This window comes from Lucilia cuprina, chromosome 2, assembly GCF_022045245.1.
Source record: "Lucilia cuprina isolate Lc7/37 chromosome 2, ASM2204524v1, whole genome shotgun sequence".
In the NCBI taxonomy this organism is placed as follows: domain Eukaryota; kingdom Metazoa; phylum Arthropoda; class Insecta; order Diptera; family Calliphoridae; genus Lucilia; species Lucilia cuprina.
The window spans coordinates 25,160,341-25,175,420 of NC_060950.1; the positions used below are offsets into that span (position 1 = coordinate 25,160,341).

The 15,080-nt window shown below is 34.3% G+C and overlaps 3 protein-coding genes across 3 annotated transcripts in view; 2 read left to right on the plus strand and 1 right to left on the minus strand.

Annotated features, from left to right (window-relative positions):
- Nucleotides 1-204: 204 nt before the first annotated feature.
- On the plus strand, nt 205-3,443 carry LOC111682093 (zinc carboxypeptidase-like). Its single transcript, XM_023444003.2, has 5 exons — nt 205-417; nt 490-617; nt 2,104-2,494; nt 2,555-2,942; nt 3,140-3,443. Exons 1-5 carry the CDS (start codon nt 253-255, stop codon nt 3,343-3,345), a joined length of 1,278 nt encoding a protein of 425 aa, XP_023299771.2. The 5' UTR covers nt 205-252; the 3' UTR covers nt 3,346-3,443.
- A 72-nt stretch (nt 3,444-3,515) lies between these two features.
- On the plus strand, nt 3,516-8,126 carry LOC111682095 (zinc carboxypeptidase-like). The gene is made up of 5 exons (XM_023444005.2): nt 3,516-3,755; nt 6,697-6,833; nt 6,952-7,342; nt 7,431-7,818; nt 7,879-8,126. The coding sequence occupies exons 1-5, from the start codon at nt 3,573-3,575 to the stop codon at nt 8,070-8,072; spliced, it is 1,293 nt and encodes a 430-aa protein (XP_023299773.2). The 5' UTR covers nt 3,516-3,572; the 3' UTR covers nt 8,073-8,126.
- A 1-nt stretch (nt 8,127) lies between these two features.
- The window catches only part of LOC111682096 (unconventional myosin-VIIa), a 30,147-nt gene continuing 23,194 nt past the window's right edge, over nt 8,128-15,080 (minus strand). The window contains exons 7-14 of the mRNA XM_046951029.1: nt 14,158-14,531; nt 13,489-14,095; nt 13,318-13,428; nt 10,860-11,710; nt 10,632-10,794; nt 10,202-10,567; nt 8,371-9,102; nt 8,128-8,307 (exon numbers count right to left, since the gene is read on the minus strand). Of these exons, the coding sequence (XP_046806985.1) occupies nt 8,128-8,307; nt 8,371-9,102; nt 10,202-10,567; nt 10,632-10,794; nt 10,860-11,710; nt 13,318-13,428; nt 13,489-14,095; nt 14,158-14,531 (3,384 nt within the window). The remainder of the gene's footprint in view (nt 8,308-8,370; nt 9,103-10,201; nt 10,568-10,631; nt 10,795-10,859; nt 11,711-13,317; nt 13,429-13,488; nt 14,096-14,157; nt 14,532-15,080) is intronic.

The window sequence follows — 15,080 nt, forward strand, 5'->3', positions numbered from 1 at the left end:
TGTATTTAGTATTTTTGGTTCACCCAAAAAAAGTACTTTGTTTCATTCAGTACTCTTTTTTGAAAGGACTTTATCTACTTTGAAAAATAACTTATCATTAATTTACCATCCAGTCAGTCGATCAGTCTCGTTTACACTAATCTTATCGTAAATTAAATTTATAAATGAATTAAAACCAATTAATGAAAATAATAGTCATTCAGTCAGTCTCCTGCATTCAGTATCCAATCAACTGCAGATCGTTGTGGCACAATGAAGTTGCTTTTAATACTTTTTGCCATTTTTGCTATAATTAACGCGGCTTCTATAAAATTCGATGAGTCTAAGGTTAATTATGAAGGATATAAAGTGTATAAAGTAAAAATTGCCAATAAGGAGCAAAGGACTCTTATACAAGAATTAGCCAATAAACTAGAGGTAAATAATACGATCCTTTTGATGTATTCAGTTATAATCATTATATAAAAATGTGTTTTTATATAAATGTAGCTTTCAATTTGGCACGAAGATGTGGAAAACATTGATTTAATGGTCAATCCCAAATATCTTTCAGCCTTTAAAAATATAACACTTAATCGTGGTATTGATCATTATGAAATGATCTCGAATTTGCAAAGGTAAGATTTTGGAAACTACTCGTTTGTTCACAGTAAATATCATTGCTTTAGAATTAATATTACATGCCAAGAAAATGAAGTTTGTAAGAACTTTTGAAACCAAATAAAAGGATTTTAGTACTGAATCTGATTTTCTCCTAAATTTTTAAAATTAAAATCGCCGATACCTCTTGTCTGTGGGAGATATCGACCAAAAATTTGCGACTTCTGTAAAATTAAAGTATTGAATATTTCAGACAAAAGTCTGAAAGGGGACTTAAATATAAAAATGTATAAATTTGTGACCAAATTATACAAAATATTAAGAAAAATTTAGAAAAATTTTTTAACAAAATTTTTTAGAAATCGCTCGAAACTTGAGTTAAATTGAAATAAATGAATGGTAAAGCTATTTGATAATACAAAGTCGAAGTGACTTACGTAAACATCTGTCGTGTTAGTTACTGCTGTCCCTTAAGAGGCCCGCATACTAATCCCGTATCATATACTCATTTCCAAAGCGTCACTCATCTGCGTGATATTTCCTAGCAAAAAATATGAAATTTTTTGGTAATGGCCAGTAGTTTTTTCATTCATTACTTAGTAATGAGCATTCATTATTACCCACATTATTTCATTTAGCTATTCAACCCAATTAGTTATTCAACCCAAGAGTAATTAGTTTCTACGCGATTCCATGATTACTTTCTAGCTTACTAGGTAATGCAAGTTTTTACTGGGCTGTTGTCTCGGCAACAGCACCGAACTTATCACAAATTATAAATTTGATCGTGTATCAGTCTTTTTACCATCATTCTCTTTTCGGTAGACTAGAGATATTTGTAGAACCTCTTGTCCCCCTTTAAGATAAAAAGACCCGGGGATATTTGTTACTTATATAGGATGATCTCTGAAAGATTTCTGAGCATTACAAAATAGTTCTGAAACATTAAAATAGATTGTAAGCACTTAAAGTACCAATTATGGCCAAGATTTTATCAACCAGCCCTGGAATAATAAAATGGATTGTTGCTTCAGATTGTTACTTTAGATACTTATTGGACTGCAAAGATGTAGCCTAGGTACTCTAACTAGGCATTTTTCAATGGCTATGAAATAGGTTCACCGAACAGCTGGAAAGTACCTATTACTGTGCAACCTTTTAAATCTACTAGTTTTTATATGGGAATTTAGCTGACTTTGTTAGAGGCTACGGAAAGGATTGCGATCTCTGAAACTATGCAGAGACTTTTGGGCCATCATCTTTTTTTTTGTAAGTTTTTTTTTTATTTAAATTCTACCATGATTTCTTAAAAAGTATAAAATGATGCATAACGGTTTCTAGCTGGAGTGGGTTATGGTCCATTTCCGATAATTTTCTACCACGTAATATGAAAGCGTATTCGTTTATCTCGAATCCTAATTTAAGTATTGAAAAATATAGTTTTTCCAAAACTTTGGTCCTTGCGCTCTATATATCAAATCTTTTCTACTATTTTTTTTGCAGTTTAATAAATGAAGAACAAAAAGCCCTGAATGATAACTTAGATAATTCAGAATTTACTTGGACACGTTATCATAAATTGCCACAAATCGAAACATTTATTGACAACATTCTCTCAAAATTTCCATCCGTAACTGAAGAATTTGTCATTGGTCAGTCCTATGAGGGTCGTAAAATACGTGGTATTAAAATTTCCTATAAAACTGGAAATCCCGGCATCTTCATTGAGTCCAATATACATGCCCGAGAATGGATTACTTCTGCTACAGCTACTTGGTTTATCAATGAACTATTGACATCCAACGATACAAATGTACGTAAATTGGCCGAGAATTATGATTGGTACATAGTTCCGGTATTGAATGTAGATGGTTTTGTTTATACACATGAAAAGGTAATTTTTTTTATAGCAATTTAAAGGAAATTTTCTAAATAAGTTTTGATTTATTTATAGGATCGCCTATGGCGTAAAACTCGCCAACCTGTGGAGCATTCTAAATGTATTGGTGCCGATGGTAATCGTAATTTTGATTCATATTGGGGTATGGAGGGTGGTTCTTCTAGCAATCCTTGTGCTTCCGATTATGCAGGACCCAAAGCCTTTTCGGAACCAGAAATTAAGGGTCTAGCTGATTATTTACAGGCTAATAGAAATAAATTCAATATTCTCATTGCATTTCATTGTTATGGACAAGTCTTGTTATCACCTTATGGTCATACAACCGAAGTGCTTCCCGAAAATTATGATGATTTAATGAAGGTGGCTAAAGCCTATGCCGATGCGGTGGGTAATGTATCTTATGGTACAAAGTATACATATGGAACATCAGCGGGAGCTATGTGTAAGTAAAGAAAGGGTGTAGGAGGGCACGAAAAACCGCTCTATTTTTAATTTTATTATCAGTACATCAAGAAATTATTTAACTTTCCAACTTTAAATAACTATCTTTATGACTGATACTTAGCAATCACAATCGCTTAATGACCTATAAAGTTATCTAAAATCTTAAATCAATAACGATAAAAACTCTTTTTTCAGATTTGGCTACTGGTGCTACCATTGAGTATGCCTACAATGAGGTGGACATTAAAATAACTTATACTATTGAAATGCGAGATACTGGACGTTATGGATTTGTTTTGCCACCCGTACAAATTCTTCCCAATTGTGAAGAAACTATGACTGGTATATTGGCTTTAGTTAAACAAGCAGATCAATTAGGTTATCTGAAAGCGAAATATTAAGAAATTTACTTTTGAAAAGTATTTTTTTCTTTATTTCGTTCGAAAAAAATTTCAAACAAAAAAAAAATAATCTTTTTGAAAATAAAATTTATAACCAATGTTTGTCAGCTACCTTTTTTATGGTTTCCTAGATTAGGTTTAACTAAAAACGAAGCTATAAATTGTAGTTAATTATTAGAATTTAGTTTAGTTTGTGTTTAAACGGGTCGGACACAACACCTATTATAATGCGTTTTATTGTGATTTTGGCCACCCTGGTGGTTTGTGCCACCGCTGCGAGTTTACATAAGCAACCAACCGTAAATGATAGTGGCAAAATTCGTTATGACGATTATAAAGTTTACAAATTGAATATTAAGAATAAAGTACAATTGTCAATTGTTAACATATTGCAAGATCTAAGTGAAAAGGTGAATTTATACATAAATAATTGAAAAAGAAAGTTTTAGTGCTTTGTTAAATAATGAAACATTTCATTCCACACATGAAATTCATTATTGTATTAATGATATTTTACATATTTCTAATAAAGAACTTTAAATGAAAGCGATTCATTGTAGAAATTACAGATTTTAATTATATAATAACAGTTTGTGTGAATCGTAAAAGTTTACGATGCAAAAAATCTATTGAAATTCACGAAGAAATGAAAATTATCAATGTGTGATATTAAACATAACGCTGGTTTGTAAAAATTATCCTTTCTCAAGCTTTATTTGAAAAATTCTCTCAATATACTAGAACATTTAGTAGACAAGACAACTCTACTTCTTTTTGGCTTAAAAATTTCTGAACTATATCTATAGCAGAAGCAGAATTTTGCAACTTGGATCACAATTATAATTAAATACGCCGAGGACTTTGTTCTTTCTTAGAGAGAAGACAGTGTGGTAAATCTGTTATAAACTTAGTATTCTCTGAACATACATTCAACCCAGCACACTTCAAATACATTTGTCACACTCATTAGCGAACAATATCCACAACACACTCTCTCAAGGTATACAGGAGGTTTAAATCAGTATAGCCCTACATTCATCATGTATTATATACATTTAGCAACAACTGAACAACACTTAGTGGCACACTCACTTCTCTTTAAGGTATCAGTTGTCTCTGCAACAGCATCGAATTTCTCTTCCCGCTTTTTTATTTCTAAACCAAAGCTACTACTCGCACAGTGAAGAGATCTGTCCAATAACCTGTATAAGATAATTTCCAAAACTGGGCACTGCCCGTAAACCGTTTCTCGTGGTACTAAATTAAATAGTTCTTTAGTTCTACTTCATGTCAAATAATTCAAAGCAAAGGCCGAGGATACATTTGATATGCCACGGTCGAAAGACCCGGCTGACTAGAGGCACCACTTTTTCCCGGGGTTGCAATGAAACCAAAATGTGCTATTTTTGTTGCAAGGTAACATGCCCCTGGTAGACATTTAAACACATAGTGAACGCCTATTTTAAGGTGGTCTTTTTCAATCACTGGGTGTGCTTTAGCAACGACTCCACCGCTCCATTGTACATTTAACAGGGAATTTTCAGTCCAGCAAACGTGCACTATGCTCGAGTGCTCAAGCTATCTAATCTCTTGCCATGGTAGTCCCATTGGGGAATGACTGATGTCATTAGCAACTTTAATCTTACCAAAGAATATAAATCTAATCCTGACAAGAAAAAGGCAATCACTAGTATAGAGACAATAGACAACATAACATCAGACTCTGTGACGAATTTTCATATTCTGAGAGCATTCTCATCATCCATAACATACCCCAGTGCATTCCTAGACCTTAAATGTCGCCGTTTTCGGAAAAACTTTGTTCCACAGATTACATCCACCACTCCAACCATCATTCCTTTCGACTAACCTCGGTCACAATTATCTGATAGTGCATTGAACACCAACGCATACCCAATATTTGCATTATCTGCTCAAATCCAACATTTTATTAATCCACTGCCTTGCTCTGTGGTTTGTTCGCTCCTAGAAATTACAGGGTAACTGCAACTGCAACAACCTTCCTGTGAGTTTAGGTTTAAACCACACGTGAATCTCGAAGGAACATCATCCAACTGGCTGGACAATAGCCAGAGGGCAACAATAGACAACTCAACATCAGACACTGTGACGAATTTTCATATTCAGAGAGCATTCTCATCATCCATAACATACCCCAGTGCATTCTTAGACCTTCAATGTCGACGTTTTAGGAAAAACTTGATTCAGCACATCTCGCCCGCCACTCCAACCATCACTCCTTCCGACTAACCTCGGATACAAGTATTTGATGGTACATCGAACATTGCATTATCTGCTCAAATCCTACATTTTACTTATCACATTGTGTCAATTTTATAACCAAGCACAATCTTCCTGCAAGTTTAGGTTTAAACAACACGTGGATCCCGAAGGAATCTCAACTTTCTGGACACTAACCAGCTGGCAACTGCCCACCCGTAGTATCAGATAATCAGGTGCTCTGATTTGACCCCATGCCAAATCAATCCAAAGAATATCCGAAGAGTGAAGTGACATTATCAATTTATAATCTCGTTAGACTATATGTGCAGGTAGCACCTCTTTTCTTGGTATTGCACTAACATCATGATGGGGTTTTTTCATCAAGGTTACATGCCCTTGGGGGTAGATTGTTAGTGGACAGTTTTATCTTTAATTAACCCTCCGTCATGCGCATGTATCTGGCCAGATATTTTACGAATTTAACTGTGATTTTAATATATTTCTAATTTGGTTAGGGATTTGAGTCTCCAGGTACCCTCTACAAATATTGTTAGATATCGTAATATTGTTACTAAAATGGCATATTTTTCATATAAATGTACTGAAATACATAGTGTATCTCGCCAGATACATGTGCTACGTACGTGACTATCGGAACATGTGCATAACGGAGTGCTAAATTCATTAATTTGGATCATAGACTTAGATTCGGATGTAATAATTCATGATTGATTTTCTAATAATTTAGAGGTTTTGAAAATACATTCAGTTGGTATAAGTCCCCGTGTGGAATTCTTAAAATCATAGCCAATCATGCATTAACTTATCGAAATGTTGCTCTTTTCCCATTTTTAATAAGTGCACCATTTCGTAAACGAATCATGAAAAACTCGTCTTATATTTTGAAACAGAAAGATCATTGAGCTACTAAAGTCCTGCAAATAGTTAAATTATTTTCTATATAGAACATAAAGCAACATCCTAAGGAGATCAGTTATAACAGGTTACAATGATTAACTGGATCTATGAATTCTTACATGCTAGACATCTTGATTCTCCCAAATATCCAATTAGTGTTAAAAATATTTTCTTTTTTTCAACTTTCAGTACAACATTTGGAAGGATTACGATGAGGCCACCAAAGAAATTCACATAATGGTTAAACCTCAAGAAGTTTCCAATTTCCTACAATTACTAAAAGTTTATGGTTTCGAAAGTGAGCTAATGATAAACAATGTTCAAGAGTAAGTGTGACAGTGGTATAATAACCAGTAGTAAACAATCATAAATTATTACGATTGTGTTTAAAGCGATAAGCGTTAAATTGCAATTAATAAATATATAAAACTATATATAATTTAGATTAATCGATGTCGAAGAAACTGCTTCAGAATTATCTGCTGATAATGTTGAATTCGGTTGGACTCGCTACTATCAATTGCATGAAATCGAACAGTGGTTAGATGGTATTTTGGCTGCTTATCCCAATGTTACCGAGGGTTTTGAAGTTGGTAAATCCTATGAAAATCGTACTATACGTGGTATTAAGATTTCCCATAAGGCTGGTAATCCTGGTATTTTCATTGAATCGAATATACATGCTCGTGAATGGATTACTTCGGCTACCGCCACTTGGTTTATCAATCAATTGCTGACTTCACAGGATCCAGCTGTACGTAATTTGGCTGAAAGTTATGATTGGTATATCATTCCAGTATTCAATGTTGATGGATTTGTTTATTCTCATGAAAAGGTGAGTGAAAGTGGAATTAACGAAAATTTAAGAATGTTTTTACAATAATTCCACGCAATAATTTCACGAAATTTTCCCCGTTTTTCAGGACCGTATGTGGCGTAAAACTCGCCAACCCATCGAATCGAACGCTTGCATTGGTACCGATGCCAACCGTAACTTCGATTCTCATTGGATGGCTAATGGTGGTGCCTCCAGCAATCCCTGTAGTGAAACTTTTGCCGGTCCCAAAGCTTTCTCGGAACCAGAAGCTGCGGCTTTAGCCAAATATGTCACCTCCATCAAAGATAAAATCAAAATCTATTTGTCTTTCCACTCTTATGGTCAGTATTTATTGTCTCCTTATGGTCATACCGCAGAAGAGTTTCCCGAAAACTATGATGATATTGTCGCAATTGGTAAGGCATTCCATGATGCTATTGCTGATTTACCTTATAAGACTGAGTACAGATATGGTTCCACTGCCACCGTATTGTGTAAGTTGTCAAATTTTTACAAATTGTGGATTTTCTAAATATAAATTTGCAATTTTGTAGATGTTGCTTCTGGTTCCTCCGTCGATTGGGTTTTCAATACATTGGGTGTTAAAGTTGGCTATACCATTGAGTACCGTGACAAGGGTCGCTATGGCTTTGTCTTACCCCCCGTGCAAATTTTGCCCAATTGTGAAGAGTTGATGGCCGGTATGATTGCTTTGGTTGGCAAATCCAAAGAATTGAATTATGTGTAAATGTTTTTTATATTTTTAATATTTCATTAAATTTTGTAAATTTTTTAATTAAAATTTATTGCTTATCATTAAAATAGTTAATATAAGAAGAAAGTAAATTATCGATTTTATAACCCTGGGTAGTGGAGCAAAGCAATTTAGAAGCTCCTATCATATTACCAAAACGTATGTGAAAGAAGGTATTGCCCGAACTCCAGAAACTTAGTTCACTGTAACCGTACGACTGCAAAGTATTCTGAAAAATGTAAAAGACTTTCTTAGTTTCGGCTAAAAGAATAATATTTGTCAATTTTCTTACCTTAGTCAAGGGATCTATAATATGAAAACCTTTACGATTTATAGCCAAATATATCAATTCCGGCATACTATCATCATTAGTCTGTTTGGCCACAAAGAATGTGGAACCAAACATTTCCTGTTCTGCCAATAGCATCAAAAATTTCTCCTTAGCTGCAGCACCCTCTACACCACTCAATAGCAAATCTTTTACCCGATTTACAAGATGTGTCTTCCATTCTTGAGATTTCATAATTGGCAATATATCATCCGGTAGTATGAGTTTCAATATCTCATGTGGTTTTTGCAATGGTATAAAATTTTGACCATATTCGTTCACATAAATTAGCGATGACAATTGTAAAGCTAATTCTTTATTGATTTTATAATAGCCTGCCAAATATTTAGGTACTTCTTGGGGGTAATGGAATATTACATCGGCATTGCGATCTTTGCCGGGTGTAGTATTGAGCCAGAGTTTCTTCATGAAATACAATTGATAAGGGCATGTTTGCTGGCTATCTAAAGATCGGGTGGGCATATTTTGTTTAATCCATTGCATTAGTTCAGTTATAAAATCGAATATGAAATCATTTTCGGGAATTGAAAAGGCTTTGTCACCAATTTTAACAAACAAACTGAAACCCTCTAAAGATTTTAGTTTGAGTCTTGAACCGATTGCTTTCGCTAAGTCTGAACCTCGGGTGAAGGATTCAATTTCAAAAGCTTCAACAGTTGCATCTGGGAAATAGATCTAGAAAGATGAAGAAATTAACATCGATTATGTATTAATTTGACACTTAATTAGATTTTGAAATAGATTTGTTTAGAAATACACCTAGGCCTCTATCGGACTGTTGTATGCTACTTAACCAGTGCCACAGGTGGGAATCGAACCCATCACCTTCGGTCTACAAAACTAGATCATTAATCACTAACCTTTCGGAGGCCTTTGAACTAAATTCTATTAATTTTAAAAAAAGGTGGCACCCAGAAAGATTAACAAAAAAAGTAGGAAAGTCGGGCATGACCGACCATATAATACCCTACACCATATTTTTAAAATTTTTACTTTTTATAAAATTTTTATTTTTTATAAAGAAACTTTTATGTTGAATATTACCATAATTCCAAAATATGTAAGCAATTTATTGATAAAAAACTAAAGTTTGTATGGGGGCTAGTATCAAATATAGAACGATCCTTACGAAAATCTGCAGTGTCATTTATATAAAACTTATATAAAACTTATTTGTGCCAATTTTTAGAGAGATAGCAGAATATTTGGCGTAATTATGTTCAAATCAGGAGGTACGGTTGTATGGGGGTTAGGTGAAATAATGGACCGATTTCAACCATATTCAATATGCTTCGTCCCTGTACCAAAAAACATGCTTGTACCTTGCACACAAGGTTTACATGGACAGCCAGCCAGCCGGACAGACAGACGGACGGACATGTCTTAATCGACTCAAAAAATAATTCTGAATCGATCGGTATACTTTACGGTGGGTATTTGGACCAATATTTTTGTATGTTACTAACATCAGCACAAACGTATAATACCCTCCCCACTATAGTGGTGTAGGGTATAAATAGAGGTTTTTCGAATTAAGGACACGACATCTTGAAAACTGAGTGTGATGGAGATATTCTGAGCCACATTCTGGAATTCTAGCGAACGAAATTTCTAATAACATTTTTTGAAATTTAATTGATATTTTGATCTATTTCGAATGCCAGAATTTGCCCCCTGATTCGGATTTAGAGCATTTTAGTGAGAATAGTATACTTTGGTCTAGCCTGAATTGATGTAAAAACTATATTGAAACTTAGGACTCGAAAAGTCTTACCTTATGATAAATATGCATAAAACGATGTTGTATGCCCTCAACTTCTATAATATAAGGTGGATATTTTCTCTGGCCATTGGCCAAAGTACGTTTAACTCGTTTCAAAGATTCAGCCGCCAGTACATGAGGTCTAGTTCTTAAGAACTCTAATAACTCCTTCATAACAACACCAGAGGGAAATGTTAAACCCGTAGCCAAATACATAAGATCCCAACCTCTTTCTTCGCTATAATTGGCATTATTATCGGTTAACTGTTTCATTAGTTGACAATATAGTTCATCCCGTAATTGTTCATGTTCCAGAGAAGGTTTAAATATGATATCTGTATTAGTGGGCTGCTTACCACTAGGTATATCACCCATATACTGTAAAAATAAAAGGAAATAATTATGAACATCATAATAATTAAAAATAAACAAATTTTTTTACCTTTAATATATTCTGAAACATTATAACTGACAATTCAAATAGTTCCTGTTCATATTGTAATTGCTTTAGTAAAGGAGCTTTCAATAAGTTACGACTATGACGCCACAGTTCATCGCCATCAGAACGTACACTGTGCAAACCACTTGCAGAACCTCTGCGAGCACTTTTTGAAAAAAAAAATATTAATATATATATATAAAGTTGTCCCCAGAAACCCACATAACTTACCTTAAATTGGCTCTAAAATGTTCTTCTGCAAATTTCTTTAGATTATGCATTTTCTTTCTTTGTATAGTATTGTATTTAGCTCTCATGGGTTTTGTAGGAGTTTCCGAACTTAAATCCTTATAAATTTTTATAATTCTCTCTGAAGGCTTAGAGATACAAGCCAGCACTGTTACTGCCTTTCCTGGAAATTCACCCTTTTCATTGTTACATATTCCCTTAAACCACTGTTGGTTAGTAGCTTCCATTATACTAGAGCCCGTTACGCCATTATCTAATTGCAAAAGATCTCCTCTAAGCAAGAATAAACATTGTTTTGATTCCAGTAAACTATCGTCGGGTTTAAAATCTTCCATGGCCATAACATATTTCGATCTCATTTTAATATTTTTGCACATAAACTCTATCAATTCCTGTACATCTTTGGCCTCGTAGCACTTAAATGTGAAATTTTCCATTTGTACCGTATCCACATGTAAAATATCTATATTAGAATATGGATCTACTTCTGAGTATATTTTTGATATTTCAGCGTAACTCAGTTCAGCCAAAACCTGTTCCATTTCATCTACAAAATAGACACCATTTGAATTGACAGCAATTACTATTTGATCAGACATAAGTTTAGGTCCTGCTGTACGCAATGCTTCGAAAAATCGTGAAAACATCATGGGCCATGTTAAATGGGCATATAGACAGATATCTTCTTTGGCTGTTTGTCTAGGTGTTCGCTGCTTCACGTAGTCATTTTTGCTATAGGTTTCACGTATAAGAGATTCCCAAGATTTGAATGCCTTTTCGCCAGATATTAAGAGATCCTTGGGCACATAGTCTGGTATACATTTGCGAAGAATCTGTAAATATAAAATTAATTTGAAATTTCAGATGACTTTTATCGTGCCCCATCCTTGAGGGTCATTGATTCTAATCTAATGTAGAGATCTTAATTGTTAACAAATCAGAAAAACAGTCGTATATCCTAAATTGAGATTGGTTAATTCTGGAATAGTAACTCAAGCACTAATCCCACATAGTCTACGATATCATATTAGCACTGGACACCTAGATACATCAATCATAACGTAAAGAAAATATAATCGCTTAGGACGTGATATCCACCAAAAAATTTTGGGATGAGTATATGATATGTATATTCTCCAAACTTTGCCATGAGAAGACTAAGGTGTAAAAACTATCCTTGTAGAAGACGCTATTTCAATCAAAACTGATGTATTTGGTCTTTTACAGATTGCCATATATCGACACTGCTATACCCAGCATTTAACTAAAGTATTATGCAGTGCCTGAACATATAGGAGGTACAACTATATTGTCCAGACAAACGATTAAGGATAAGTTGTCTGATCAGATAAAGACTCGCTATTGTGATCGCGTAGGTATCCATAATACGTGTAAGGGTATCGTAATTTAATATGCAGAAGGTGGACTCGGCAATCTGTCCGGACAGCATCGCACCTCTCTAGAGCTAATGGTGGTCATCCCCTACGACAAGGCACTGGACTTAAAGCAAGTAAAACTATATGTACCCAAGATCCAATCCCCAATTTGGGGTCATTGCTTTTAAACAGCTTGCAAGAAAAACAAAGAGCTCGTCTTCACCTGAACGTAAAGGAAATAAAACTATATTGTCCAGACAAACGATTATGGGTAAGTGGTTTGATCCCAGAGAAACTTCGGTTCGTCAAATTCCGTAAACCAGTATTCGTTATTCTAATCACGTAGGTATCCATAATCAGTGTAGGGACATTGTCATTCAATATGCAGAAGGTGGACTCGGCAATCTGTTCGGAAAGCAACGCATCTCTCTGGTCTAGCTAGCGTTGATGATGAACATCTCCTAGGACAAGGGGTTCTAGGCATTGTATGTGGTGAAACCCAAGATCCAACCAAATTGGTTATTACTTTTAAGCAATTTGCGAAAAGAACAAGGATAAATAAAGATTTTTTTGTCCAGAGACTTTTCAAATCTGTCAAATCTGCTGAACACTACATATCTCTCGAAGGCTAACAGGAAGTACTTACAAGGGAATCATTTGAAATTATTTGTAGAACTCTTAGATCGTAAATTGTATTCACAAATACCGTGGTTTCTAGTTACCACAAAATTGTTGAACTTGCAGGTCTTCCATCGCCTATATAACAAATTAAGAAACTGAGCGCGGAAAACAAGTGTTAATTCTAAGATAACTATGATCTGGATGGAGCAAAAAAAATCCGCTCTTATTGGTTCCGTATTTACCGTGAGGTCGCAAATACACATATGACTAGCATGTGACCCTTTAATAACGCCCAAATTTTCGATTGCCTCTCTATTCTCATTCACTAAGCCCAATGCAAAAATTGTATAGTCTTAACTGTTACAATAACAACAAAAACTGAATACCTATTAAATAATATCTTCGGGTTCCACTTTAAAATACTTTCAAGTCGACCCACTTACTTCATCTTTCATTTCTCCTCCATGTTCGGCATAGTATTGTAAAGCACAAATCATGGCCACATCTTTTTCAGTGCGACAGCGATATTCACCATAGTTTAGACCTCGACAAATCTATAAATATAAATGCAATAATTGAATTATCAGTAACTATTATAAATTTCTTGACATAACCTGTTTATAAATCAAATGCGTTGCCAATTGATCTTGACTTGGATCATACCAAGTGCTAAACATTTCCTTGCGCAAATACATTTTCCATGGTGCTTTGCGTTCATTATAACCCTGTTCCTTGGCATATTGTTCACAATTCGAAATGGCATCCATAATGTGTTCACTGCCATTGCCCAAGGACATGATTTTATCATAGATCGATATGACCAGAGAGAAACCGAAGTTATCGATTAAACCCATATTCTCGGACAATTGTTGTACGGCTTCTTTAGCAGTAGAGGCTGAATCTATTTGTAATTTTTTCACACCACCATCCATGAGAAGAATTTCCAATGTTATGGGTGATTTATTGCGTGTTGACTGCAACTCCAACCAGGAGGGAGGTTGTGAACGTGAGCCATTTTTGAGAGTACGATTTAAACGATTTTCACAATAGGAACCATACAATTCGGGGCCATGTTGCAGAAAACACCTTAAATAGGGCTCAAAACGAGAACTAGGTGGAAAGCAACCTATACAGAGCGATAGTAAAATCCAACCTTTGGCAAAGGAGGTACGGTAGGGATTGTTACTTAGTTGTTTGCAAATTTGCGATAATATTTCATCTCTGTAAAGTTAATGTTTTTAACTTATAATAATTCTTATAATTGTTTTATGTACTAAACTTACCTCAAATTCGGTTTCAATAGACCATGTCCTATTATAAAATGTAATTTGTCCAAATTACTCATTCTGGTATTTAATGTTTGCTGATAGTATTCAATTTCATCTGAATTATCTAAAGACTTGCGTAATATATCTGGTAGTTTGGTTTTTCTTTTCAAAGTTTTACGTATAAGTTTTCTTTGCTGATCCATCTCACCCATAGCTGCCAGGGCTTCCTGGAATTCTTTACTTTGAACTGTTGACCGTGAGAGAGTTTGTGTTAGTCTTTGCATCACACTCGACTTGACAGTGCCAAATTTTTGTGTACCGTCATCTTCATCGGCGTATTTGGCCTCAGCCATATCGCCCATAAAACGAAGTATTATTATCCATATAGACTGAAAATAGATATTAATATTAATTAATATTTTATAAGTATGGTCCAAATAATATGAATATCAGTGTGATTTTCTTGAGATATACTTCTATGATATAAAGGGTCTTATGTAAATTATTTTAGAACTCTGCGTAATCTGAAGGACTGATGAATTTCGAAGAACAAAACTTTGTGGCAAAGTTTAGAATCCCGATTTTGGTATAATTTTAAACATGTTAATGACTTTTCATATTCTGTGGGAACTATTTGTAAAAATGTTAGATGAATTCGTGGATCGAATTCGAGTGAATCAAATTAAGAAGAACGTTGTTATCTCAGCAAAAAAATAACCTTCAAAGAAGCGAAAAAGAAGTAGAATTTACTCCATGGAAGTACTGAATAAAACCTAAAGAATTGACGATTTTATCAGAGGTTTGTCATTGGAGGGATGTTCTTTTTATTTGATTCCAAATTCACTACATCTGAAGTCATTTACAGGAAGTAATTTTTATATTCTTTTTTTTAAGTTATTAAGAAGTGAAATTGACTCAAATAATATTACTCCATATAA